The sequence below is a fragment of the Chiloscyllium punctatum genome, chromosome 7, assembly GCF_047496795.1.
Source record: "Chiloscyllium punctatum isolate Juve2018m chromosome 7, sChiPun1.3, whole genome shotgun sequence".
NCBI classification, from domain to species: domain Eukaryota; kingdom Metazoa; phylum Chordata; class Chondrichthyes; order Orectolobiformes; family Hemiscylliidae; genus Chiloscyllium; species Chiloscyllium punctatum.
The window spans coordinates 120976376-120989232 of record NC_092745.1 but is presented as its reverse complement, the minus strand read 5'-3'; the positions used below and the strand labels follow the sequence as shown (position 1 = coordinate 120989232).

General features: G+C 37.3%; 1 protein-coding gene across 4 annotated transcripts in view; it reads left to right on the top strand.

Annotated features, from left to right (window-relative positions):
* The window catches only part of LOC140480099 (endophilin-B1-like), a 40737-nt gene extending 28081 nt beyond the window's left edge, over window positions 1-12656 (top strand). The window contains exons 6-11 of one of the 4 annotated variants that reach the window (XM_072574745.1): window positions 891-977; window positions 4077-4100; window positions 5713-5802; window positions 6062-6162; window positions 9316-9538; window positions 12092-12656. In XM_072574745.1, coding sequence (XP_072430846.1) covers window positions 891-977; window positions 4077-4100; window positions 5713-5802; window positions 6062-6162; window positions 9316-9538; window positions 12092-12199 — 633 coding nt within the window. In that variant the 3' untranslated portion in view covers window positions 12200-12656. The remainder of the gene's footprint in view (window positions 1-890; window positions 978-4076; window positions 4101-5712; window positions 5803-6061; window positions 6163-9315; window positions 9539-12091) is intronic. The other 3 variants (XM_072574742.1, XM_072574743.1, XM_072574744.1) reach the window with 3 other exon arrangements.
* Window positions 12657-12857: the final 201 nt, after the last annotated feature.

Sequence of the window (12857 nt, the reverse complement as noted above, 5' to 3'; positions counted from 1 at the left end):
TGGACTGTCTGAGGGGCGACCTTTTATAGAGGTTTATAAAATCATGAGGGGCATAGATTGGCTAAATAGACGGGTCTTTTCCCTGGGTTGGGGAGTCCAAAACTAGAGAGTATAGGTTTAAGATGAGAGGGGAAGGATTTAAAAGGGACCTAACGGGCAATGTTTTCATGCAGAGGGTGGTGCATGTATGAAATGAGTTGCTGGAAGAAATGGTGGAGACTCTTCTATTTAAAAGGCAGCTGGGTGGGTATATGATTAGGAAGGGTTTAGCGGGATATGGGGCAGATGAGTCTAGATTAACATAGGATATTTGGTCGGTATGGACGGGTTGGACTGAAGGTCTGTTTACGGGTTGTACATCTCTATGATTCTGAGCTGAATCCAGATTAGTGCTTTAACATCAAGTTATTAAGCATTTAGGTTGAGGTGTTCAACTGGGAGTTAGCAGATGCCAGTTACCAAAGCAGTTGGGATCCTAATAAGTAACATGAGACTACGCAGCAGAGGGAAAAAAAAATCACACATCCTACATCAGATTGTTAGCACCATCTACTGATTGTTAATGGTGGTTAGTGAGAAGGGAATTAGTCTTGGTGCTCTCCAATTAAATAACTAGCCAGTGCATGAGCTCACACGAATGGCTAGTTAGATAAGGCACTGCTTGTCGGGTAGTGTTCCCCAAACATTTGTGCATCAGAGTTGGCATTTTATGATTTCTAAAGTACTGCATTATGTCATGCAACATAACAATAACATCATAGTGAACCTGAATCCACTATTGATTAAAGTATACTGTATTTTATACCGTGTTCAGCTTTTCAGCTTAAGCTAATGTCATCTGGCTAATATGAATGTCTCTTGTCCTTGTTTACTTTACCTGAATGTTCTAGCAACTAAATGCTTCTGAAGCTGAAGGAGACAACTTTATGGTAAATTTCTCTTACATGCTGAACTTGCTGCATGTAACATGGCTGAAGGTTTGTTGGCCTTGTGTGTTTTGACTTTATACTTGAATGCTTACTCTTGCTATCACAACCCCAAGGTGATCCTGGGTTGACAAGTTTGTACTTGTCATCTTGGCTAAACTAATAAACAAGGTAGATTTGAATCAGTAGTCTTGTACTCATTTTAAAACTTGTTCTCCCTACTTAACTACAGTTTATTTCTCTGGATTTTCAATTTTCTTTTCCTTGGGGCTTTAATATTTTATAATATAATTTTATGCGCCTTGAATGATTTTTTGAAATGGTTTACACATTTCAATTCTAAATGGCTGCAGTGAATAGAGAATGGTAAATAGAATCTTTCCACTTCTCTGTTGCACTGCATTTTGAGGCTGTCTTAAATATTAAATTGATTCCTCAATTCCCAAATGTGCATGTGTCAGCATTTACTTTGGGAAGGAAGCAAAATTAATCTATTTCAGATGGATGCATCTCTTGTCCTGCTAAAATAATTCATTTTTGTTTTAATTCTTGTTAAAGTCACATGTTGTGACTGTCATTCAGTGAATGATATTTGATAGCAAGAGGAGGTATAGCTGTCTTTATTGTGTTTACTTCATCACCATTTCTGACCCCTACCCCCATGTCCTCTGAAATTGTACAATTTTAGTATTCTGTAATTATACAATTTTGCATTGACCCTTTCAGTTCAGAATGTTCACATCAAATTTTCTTAAACAATTATAAAAGTTCATAAACTGTCATGCACAGAATTATAATATTTAGTCTGAAAACAAATACTGGAGATCACAGCAGATCAGACAGTATCCATGGAGAGATGGCAAGTTAACCTTTTGAGTCTAGATGACTCATCTAGACTCAAACTGTTAGCTTGCTCTCTCTCGATTGATGTGGTCTGACTTGCTGTTTTCAGTACAGATTCCAGCATCTATAGTAATTTGTTCTACCTGTAATATTTAGTCAGTATCATTTGATACTTTATGATTTTAGTCATTCTCTACTGAAGAAGATTAAATAGAAACAAGACATGAAGTTTTGCACTTCAGTAGTGAGTGATTGTATGGATAAAGCTTATGCTTAAAGATAAGCTGCTGTTGCAGTTCAAAATGAGAACACTTCACAATGGTCTGTCTCAACTTTAGATATGCCCAGCTGCTGCCTAATATTTACAACAGTTCTTGATAGCCTTTTAGATGTATCAGTGAGCATATTCAACATTAACCTTCTAATACCTTTGCATGTACTGCAGGGTTATACAAACTCATTACCAAGACATGTCGCGGTTGAGGGTTCTTTGATCTCTTTTAGAATTATCATGCTGAATCCCTTTGCTGGGATTATGGCATAACCACTTTGTATTCCACAGAATGTGCAACAGCAAGCAGGGTCACCTTCCCCTCTCCTTACCCCGTTAACTGTGGACGTTTAAAATTGTACTGGACTATCCTATTAGAGAATTTACTGGCTTACATTTGCAAGCATTGCATGGTTCTCAAAGTTTCATTTTCAACCATGCTCCTTGCCCATCTTCAGTAGGGTGGGTATCTTCTCTTTAGAAAATATTAATGAGAAGTAACTTAATTGTACAAGATATCTGTTCTTTCCTGCAGGAAATGTCAACCCTCTATTTGCTACCTGTATACATATTTTCTTGCTTTGTAGACAGCTGGTTAAAACTGAAAATTTGCTTTGTAAACCTATGTACCAACATGTTGTAACATGTGTAATGTTACCAGTATTTACATTGAGTGAGTGTTTCCATACCGCACCTGAAGAATAGCTGTAGTATTATATAGACCCTTTATAGAGAGGAGCAACCCTTTGGCCCTAATGGTCTATGCTGGTGTCTGGATTGCACATGACCCCACTGTACTCATAATTACATCTTCCTATCCTGCCTGCTGCTATTGTCCCGTAAATGCTATCTGCTTGAACCACTTTGTGCCAGCACATTCCTGATTCTTACCACTTGTGTGTAAAACTCTTAATTATATTTTTGTAACAATGGTTATCTTATGTTTATGCTGCAGTGGCAGTTTCACAAGATCCAGTCTGTTGAACCCATTCTTAATTGTACTGGATTGAATTGACGTTTAAACGATTTTTCCATCACCACAGATAGACTACCTTGCAGTTGCCATTATTGGTTGTTGAGTTGGACAGTTATTGACAGATTAATATAATTTTATAGCTTTGAGATCCTGCAGTATGTTCCGAGTAGCTGTTTAGGATTTTCAGAAATGAAATTGTTTCAATGAAGCAGTCAGGCTTTGACACATTGTACCTTTTCAACTTATTGTAACTTTATGGTTTGGAATAAACTGGTAAAAATCCTGGCATAGCTCCTTATAGAACACAGAAAGTTTGGACTCCAATCTTGGTGATCCTTCCGCTTGCATTATCACATTTGTTTTGGACAAACCACAAGATAGCCACTTCAGAGGATTCTCTCTGACGATAAGTATCTTCCTGCGATAATATTTGGTTGGAAGGCTGTCTGAAAAATCCATTGTCCAGGGCCACTCCTGCATTTGTGAGAATCACGATGTGGGTCTGCATTAGGAGCACAAGCTTCTAGTTTCTGCTTTTTTACACTGTAGTGCTTTTCACTTTATGCACATTGCAATATTGTATCAATCCTCAGTTCCTGAAAACTGTTATGATGTGTGTTAATATATCATTTTGATTTTGGGCAGCATTGAAGACTTGCTTTTCTTTTGATACGTCAATGATAAAATATTTAAATTTTCAAAATTTTTGAAGAAAAAGATATTAGCATTTTGTTTAAAACATTCATAATTTAGCAAGCATGTTTCTGATAATTGATAAGCTGAATTAAAGTGTGACACAAGTGAAATGGATCACAATTGACGAGATTATGGTGTTAACTTGAAATTCAAAACTCCTCATCAGATTAACATCATGTATCATTTGTGCTCCAGTTCAATTTATTTTTGTCTCCATGCATATGTTTCACTGCTATGGTACTTTTGTTGAGCAGTAATTAGCATAATACACCTGTATATCTGTCATCCATTTCATTTAAAAAGTCTGTGCATTTGACAAATGTATTGCAAATTAGTGACTGTTGTTTGTTTAAATGCTTGACAGCTTTGGGCAGAGGAGGTGACGAAAGTAAGTAAAAGTAAAGCTGTTTTCTTGTGATAAACCTGAACCCTCAAGTGCTTACGGCACTGTAACCTGATGTGAATAATATTTGAATTGCTTTTCAAAAAAACGTTTGAGCATTTGGCATCTGTGTAGCAGCAATAAGTAAATATTGACCTTCAGATATTGTATTTTCTTAAGCACCTAACAATAATCAGCTCTTTTATGGAAATATAGTCCTGTTGTAAAATGGCTTCCTTGTCCGGTGTATTAGGGAAGGAGCTTCAGGATGGTTATGTGTAGCAATGCTTTGTATATTCACAGCCGAGTTCCATGCATTCTGTGTTTCTTTTGCATCCCCTCTGCTATAAGGGAGCTGACCCTAACTCGTTGAAACAGCTGTCAATCAAACTATTGAGTCAGGCATCAGCAGGCTGATTGGTTTAACTTGATTTTGTGAAGGGGTAAATTTGAGAATTTGATGTTTAGGAATGGGTGGGAGAAAAGAGAGGGTATATTTGAGCATTAACAAATAGCATCAGCATGTGTTGTACAGTCTGATGCTAATATTGCTATTTTTAAAATGGATTATTGTTCAACCTAGTTCTTTCACTTCAAGAATTGTGATATTGTACAATATAAATGATTAAATGTAAAGTCAAGCTGTGCACTCTTAATAGTCTTTGGTAATTACATTCTTGGTTATTGATAACCATGTATTAGAATGCTTATGCAGTTCTACATAATAGGTTTAAAATTAGATCTTGAAGCTCTTCCTATTACATGTATTTTCAGATTATTTTATTTGATTCTTTAAAGTATATTATTATCCATTTTAGTAATTAAGCTTGCACAAAATCTATAATAATTTAATTCTAGATTAATGCCTTTTGCTTTTTTGAAGTGTGCAATTCCTGCAGGTGTTAACTCACATCTGGGGATTCTGCAAACTTACATTTAGCCAAAGGAAACTGCTATTATAGAAAACATTTATTAATATACATAAACTGCATGCTAGTAAGTGACATTCAAAAAACTGCATAAGCATAATAACTGACCCACAGGGCCTCCTTTTGAAAGCTTATTTTTGTGATGTTATCAGTGTCAAAATAAGAAAACTTGCACCAAGGCATGCAAGAGAAAAAGATTTTTTTTTAAATTCCACTTGTTATTGATTGCAATCTTGGAAAACCTGTTGAGTGAATGAACATAAACCGCCCGTTGGATGCTGTTGCTAGATTTTTGAGGTGACAGTTGCTATTCTCTCTTAGTCTTTAGTTAATTTCAAATGTGATTATGCATTTAAATTCATACTTGTTGTAGCAAACTATTGATTAATTGTACAGTTTGATCGTTGTCTAGTAAATGTGTAAATAGAATTCAACTGAAATTATCATCTATCAATCACCTGGGCACTTTAAAATGTAGTACTTTTTTTAATGTGGGAGTTAAATAGTTAGAAAATAAATTCTACATTTGTTATTGGATTTTTGAGCTCAGAATTTTAAAGATACTTCTGGCAAGCAGAATTTTTTTAAGCTAGTATCTATTTTAAAAAGTAGAAGTGCCTTTCTTCCCCTGAAAAGATATTTTCTTGTTCAAATATCTGAACGTTTCTTTTCACACTCTCTTTATGTAGGCTGAGCAGGAAATGCGGATTACGCAAAGTGAGTTTGACCGCCAAGCAGAGATCACAAGACTTTTGCTTGAAGGAATTAGCAGCACTCATGTAAGTTCCTCTAACCCTTATCAGTGGCCCTACTGAATTGCTTATTCATGTGCTGTCATCTCATCCAGTTGCCTGCTGATGTGCATTAACAACCATTAGAGGAAACCTGACTGGTAATTACAGATACTATTTCACTCTAAACACATTAAACTGTCTCTTAACTTTTGGATGATTTTGAAAAACAATCTAATTTTCTGATATAATGACCTTTTTGCCAATATATCTTTTCCATTTTGCATTTTGTTTCTCTCTGCCACAGGCTCATCACCTTCGTTGTCTGCATGACTATGTTGATGCCCAATTGACGTACTATGCTCAGTGTTACCAGTATATGGTTGACTTACAGAAACAGCTTGGAAGGTACTAGGCTCTTTTCCACTGTAAAGCTTTTTCTGCAGTAAATAATGGCTTATAACATCAAAGCAAGCTTAAGGATATTTAAATCTTTCCTGTATAGTTTAGCACAGAGCTACAGACAATTTTCCAAATTTTCAAACCAATAAAGGTAATTAAATGACTAAAATGCTTTGGGGCTTCCTGATGTGTAATAGGAGTATATGTTCAAGTTTTCTTTCTCAAAAGAGTAGTGGTAAGTGATTATCTTTCAGATTGGAGTTATAGTCAGGTTGCCAGGAGTCTGAATAGAACTACTGTTTTCCTCAGTCTATTTTAATGAGTCAAGACTTGATGTGAAAATTTGCACATTGTGAACCATAGTTATAGACCTCAAGAAGTAATAACCTGGGGGGATTGACAGACACGTGGCAGATGAAACTTAAACAACTCACATAGTGTTCTGCATTTAGAATGATGACAGGTAATATAGAGTCATAGAGATGTGCAGCACAGCAAGAGACCTTGTGGTCCAACTTGTCCATGCCAACCAGATATCCTATGTTAATCTAGTCCCATTTGCTAGCATATCCCTCTAAACCCTTCCTATTCATGTACCCATCCATATGCCTTTTAAATGTAATCGTACCAGCCTCCTTCACTTCCTGTGGTAGCCCGTTCCATGCACATACCATGCTCTATGTGAAAAAGTTTAAAATTTCCCCTCTCACCTGAAATCTATGCCCTCTAGTTGTGGGCTTGCCCACCCTGGGGGAAAAAAATACCTTGGCTATTCACCCTGTTCATGCCCCTCATGATTTCATAAACCATTAAAAGGTCACCTCTCAATCTCTGACTTTCCTAGGAAAATAGCCCCAGCCTATTCAGCCTCTCCCTGTAGCTCAAATACTCCAGTCCTGGCAACATCCTTGTAAATCTTTTCTGAACTCTGTCAAGTTTCACAACGTCCTTTAGCAAGGAGACCAGAATTGCATGCAGTATTCCAAAAATGACCTAATCAGTGTTCTGTACAGCTGCATCATGACATCCCAACGCTTCTACTCAATGCACTACCCTATAAAGGCAAGAGTACCAAATGCTGCCTTCACTACCCTGTCTTGCTGCGACTCCACATTTTCAAGGAAATATGACCCTGCATTCCACGGTCTCTTTGTTGGCAAGACTCCCTAGAATCTTAACATTTAGTGTATAAGTCCTGTCCTGATTTGCCTTATCAAGATGCAGCACCTCACATTTATCTAAATTAAACTCCATTTGCCACTCCTTGGCCCATGTAGAGCTTTGAGGTCATAGAGCCTGAAGGAGATCACAGAGATTGGGAGGGAGAGAGAAATGACACCACAGAGGGTGTTTGCATTTCAATGATGTGAGTTTTAAAGTTCAGGGGAGCTAGAGTGGGAGCTAAAATTGATTTGTGAGTAAACAGGAGCAGGCCCTTCCGCCTGTTATGTCTGTGCTGACTGTGAAGCCCTTCTGATACAAACCCACCTGCCTGCATATGATCTGTATCCCTATATTCCCTGCCTGTTTGCATGTGTCTAAATACCTCTTAAACATTGCTGACATATCTGCTTCTACTACCACTTCCCCTGGCAATGTGTTCCAGGCGCGTACCATCCTCTGTCTTTTTTTTAAAAGAAAAGAAGATTATCTCCCTTAAGTTTTGTGCCTGTCACCTTAAGCCTATCACCCTAATATTTTAACATTTCCACCATGGGGAGGAAAGATTCCACCCTATTCATGCCACTCAGGTCACCCCTCAGCTTCTGATGCTGTAGTGAAAACAATCCAAGTTTGTCCAACCTCTTCTTATAGCTAATACACTCCAATTCAGGCAACGTCCTGGTAAACCTCTCCAAAGCCTCCATATCCATCCAATAGTTCCTTTGGTTCTCTCTTTAAAAATAAAAGGTACACATATAGAGGGAACACCGTAACAGAGGGACTTCTATGTCTGTCTGCATGCACTCAAAGCACTGAGGGTGGCACAGGGCAGGTTGAGAAAGTTGTGACTAAAGTTTATGGAACTCTGCACTTAAATAGAGGCAGAATACAAAAGCAAAGACATTGTGGTGAACTTTTATAAAACACTGATTTAACCACACTGGAATATTACATCCAATTCTGATTACTACATTTCAGAAAGCTCATGAAGGTGTTTGAGAGAGTGCAGAAAAGATTTATGTGAATGATTTCAGGCAAAGAGTGAAGAAGCTGGGATTTTTCCTTCTCTCAGAAAGAGGATCTGAAAAACATGCATCAACATTAATTTTTGTTTACATTATTTTTGCCTATTCCTTGTGGTGATAACTATTACACATTGGTGACAAGTTAGATATCATTAGATCTGCCCAGACCAGGTTTGATAGAGGTAATCATAACCGTGATGCATCTGTGCAAAGTACCTAAGGAGAAAGTCTTCCAATAAGTGGAAGGGATAGAACCAGAAGACATCAAATTAAGATGAATGGTACATGAATGAAAGGTAACATGAATTAAAATCTGGAATACACTGCCAGGGGCTGGTATGGAGGCAGATTTAATCATGGCTTTCTAAAACAAGTAGAGCAATTATCCAAAGGGAGCAAATATGTAGAACTAGGGAGGAAGGGATAGGTGGATAAAAGCAATTACTGCAGATGCTGGAATCTGAAACCAAAAGAGAAAATGCTGGAAAATCTCAGCAGGTCTGGCAGCATCTGTAAGGAGGGAAAAGAGCTGACGTTTCGAGTCTAACTGACCCTTTGTCAGAGCTTTAAAAAAGGGAGAAATAGGGAGGTATTTGTACTAGGCTGAGAAAAGGTGAGTCATGGCTTCAGAAGCAAAGGTAGCAATAAAGAGGAGAGTTAGACTGGGCAGCTCAATGACATTCACTGGAGTGAAGTTTTTTAATGCTTAACCTGTTACCTGTGTGTTATGGTTCCACCACGAAAAAGGAATGCATTCTATGCTATGTTGCAAATTACATTGTTTTTACCTATGTTAATTGATTTTAATGCATGTTTTTTGGTAATGTCACCAATCTCTCCTTCACTTACATTTTACGGTAGGTGCCAGAATGAAAACGTAATATTAAAAGGAGGTGACATATGACCTAGAGATTAGGTCTAGAAATTGCTGTTCTATGAATTAAAACTTAATTATTTTTATTCTTTTCAGTTTTCCAACCACATTTTCTTCCAACAACAATCAGACAGCTTCAGCTTCCCTTTCACCAAGTACTGTACCAAGTTCTGCATCTTCCATCCCGCTGAGCATACCGAACTGTCCAGTACCCGGTAGTAATGATTATAAAGTGGCATCCAGTGGTACCAGAAAGGCACGGGTGCTGTATGATTATGATGCTGCAGACAGTAATGAGTTGTCACTTCTGGCTGATGAGGTATGTCATAAAGTGCCCAAATGTTTGTTTTAAAAGAAAAGTTTTCCTAATTATACAGTCAAATTATGTTCATTATTTATGGATTTCCCCTGAATTGGCTATGGAGACACAATCAGATTCACAGCATGCCTCCTCTCTGATTGGGAGGTTATGGAAAGAGATGTTTCCTCTTTGAGAATCTAGAGCTAAGTGGCACTATTTTAAAAAATAGGTGCTTGTGCAATGTGAACAGATGAGGAATGCTTTCTTGCAGAAGCCTATATGTATTTGGAGCTCTTCCTCAAAAGATGGTGGCATAAGAGTCTTTGAATGTTTTTAAGGCTGAAGTAGATATTTTCTTGGTAAGTAAGGGAATGAAAGGTTATCATGAGTAGGCAGGAATGTGGAGTAAGCAGGCAGAGTTCGAGATTTGAATAGCTGAGTTGCCTACTCCTCCTATATCTGTATATATTCAACAGTTGTGTTTATGAATCCACTGTCTCATTGAATAGGGGTTTCTGGATTCCCTTATCTTACTGTTTCTGTTTTTAATACTTAACTCATCTCTCTTGTGCTATAGAGTTTGGTCTTTCATATTTCCAAGTGGCCGTTATTTATTAGAAAATGGGTATTGACCTCTTCCTTTGTTTCTCTTTTTAATATGAGGTTGCTGAGATCATTTTTGGCATGCACTCTATTTGAAGGTTTCTCAGATCTTGTTGGTCTGTGTGGATCAGCTACTTAATGCCTTATTCAGCCGAAGCATCAAGGAACCAAGTGATTTAAATTGATCAAACATTTTTGACAATATTATGCGTCTATTGTTCAGGATTGGAGAGCAATCAAAATATGAAGAACGATTACTGAAATAGAATCAGGGGCCTAGAGGTAATAAGCAGTTCAAGCTGGTTTGGAGTTGAAGTCCTTAACTGGATATTCCTTGGACTTTTTTTTCCACTACAAATAGCTCCCCAATTTCTTTCTCTCCTATTTTAAACTCGATGTGATGAACGTTTATTGGAGCTAATTTGAGAATTCCCGTGCAATGCTATAAATTTTACTTCAGCTTTGTGCATTTGAGCCATTTTATTGAATTAAACACTCAAAGCTCCACTAAAGTAGTACCCTATGTTACCTGCTTTGTTATAGTTAAGTGTAGTGTAGAGTAAAACTTGAGATTAACAGCATGTTTACTTTCTCTGTGAGACCTGAGTGCTTGTAACTGAAGTAATGGGGACTATTCAATTTGAAATGATACTTCAGCATAAGCTGATGTACACACAATTGCATTTATAGTTTGAATGCTGAAGAGCAAAAACAATTTGAATCTAATTATTGATCTAGTCTGTTATTCTATTTCCAATTTTAAAAGCATGTGGATATTAAGTACTTGAACTGAATTTTGCCTGTTTCCAGTAAACTGCAATTTTATTCCAAAACACTCAATTTCACTTCTGGTTACAGTTCAGTGGCTCAGAATCCTCCTTTAGAGAGCTATGTTTTAAGTGTGTCCTCACCTGCCTGTCCCCTTTACACTTGAGCACAGCCACCGTCTTCTCAAGGTACTATATGCCAAGAAGGAATATTAAAACAAAATCTCCTCTGTGTGTTAAACCTAAACCTTGGGAATCGAGCTTCTTGGCACTCTTGCTCCAGTAAAGCACCAAAAACTTTATAGTGCTTTTAGCATGGAAAATGGACCGGATCAAGCAGGAAATAAAAATGAGGAGAAACGCAGGAATGACCACTAAGCCATGGAAGGATACTTAAGAAATGAGAGAGAGAGAGGCAGAGAGGTTTAGAGATGGTGTTAAAGAGAGTCGTACCAAAATAGGTGAAGGTCTATTACTAGCCAAGGGCCAAGAGAAATGGGACTGTATAGAAGACCAGAGTCTGGAGATGTAAGAATGCCAAAGTGATATAGGTCTTTGAGGGCCAGAGTGATTGGATGAACAAGACAGAAAAGCATCATGTGAGCTTTGTAGCTTTGTGAAGCTGAAGATGGTATTAGAATGTGAAGATGGCATTAAAGAATTCGAGCTGGTGACAAGTGAATGAGCAATGTGTTGTGGAGTTGAGGAAAAGACTGTGAGGTGGATCTGGGCATGAGTTACATTGATCGATTTAGGATGTGTGGTCTGAAGGTCAGCAGTAAGTCATTATGATCTGGTTCAACTTGGCCAAGAGACTGAGTTGTGGTGGAATTGATGGTTATTTGTATGAGATATTGCTGTTCAGAGGATAGGGTGGGAGATTCTGTTGCATTATCAGAATCGCTTGAAATGGAACCCGTTTTTTCAAATACTTTTTAATGGACATATTATGCTGCCATCAGTGCTTTATATGAATATCTGTTTTGTAATAATATATTCACCTTTACACCATGGCATGTCCTGACATTTACGGTATAGTTTTAATTCCTGTTCTGTAGTTTAGTTGGTTCTCTCCACTTGTACCCTCCTTTCCTCTTCAATCATCTATTTTCCTCTCACTTTCCATTATTTTCATTTTCACTCCTGTCAGCTTCTCCTCCCACTTTGCCACAGCTAGTAATAGATTTGGTTTCTGTTTCAGGTCATAACAGTTTATAGTCTGCCGGGAATGGATTCTGACTGGTTAATGGGTGAGAGAGGAAATCAGAAGGGAAAAGTCCCCATTACGTATTTGGAGCTGCTAAATTGAGTATTTGACAAACCGAGCCTTTCATATTGGTTGTAATTGCGATATATTTAATTACAGCTAACTTTGTATAAAGCAGTTTATGAAATGTCTTCCATGCAACGTGTCTCTGAAATGTTAGGGATCAGTTGAATTCCGAGAATGGCAAAAGTTGCATGTTGCACTCATTAAAGCAAGTATGTAAGGCCTTGCTTTTGAAAACTTTGAATATTTTTGTGCCATGAATATTATTTGCTCAACAATAACAGCTTCATTTTCTATTTAATATTTCATTAAAATAACTTTCATACTTTAGTGGTTGAAAATGCATTTCTTAATTAAACCAACTTGAATACAAAGTCCCAGTATTTCTAAAACTTTATTACCAGAAACATGGAATTCAGCTTATAAATTACATGTGCTTGACTAAATGTTAAAACTGATGTACAGCATTGCCAAAATAAAACATTGTGAAAAATTATGTTTTTATTATTTTATGTGTATATTTTGAAGCCGTGTGTGTATATTCACTGCTGTACTATATAGTTGGTGAACTTATGAGACTATGTGAATTAGTTGGAAATATTCAGTAGACCACATAAGATTTCTCCTGCATTGCCGTCTTCTGCCCTTTGTTTTGTGTTGTAGAAAGTCTCTTTCGGTACATGGCTGGCTGGCTCAT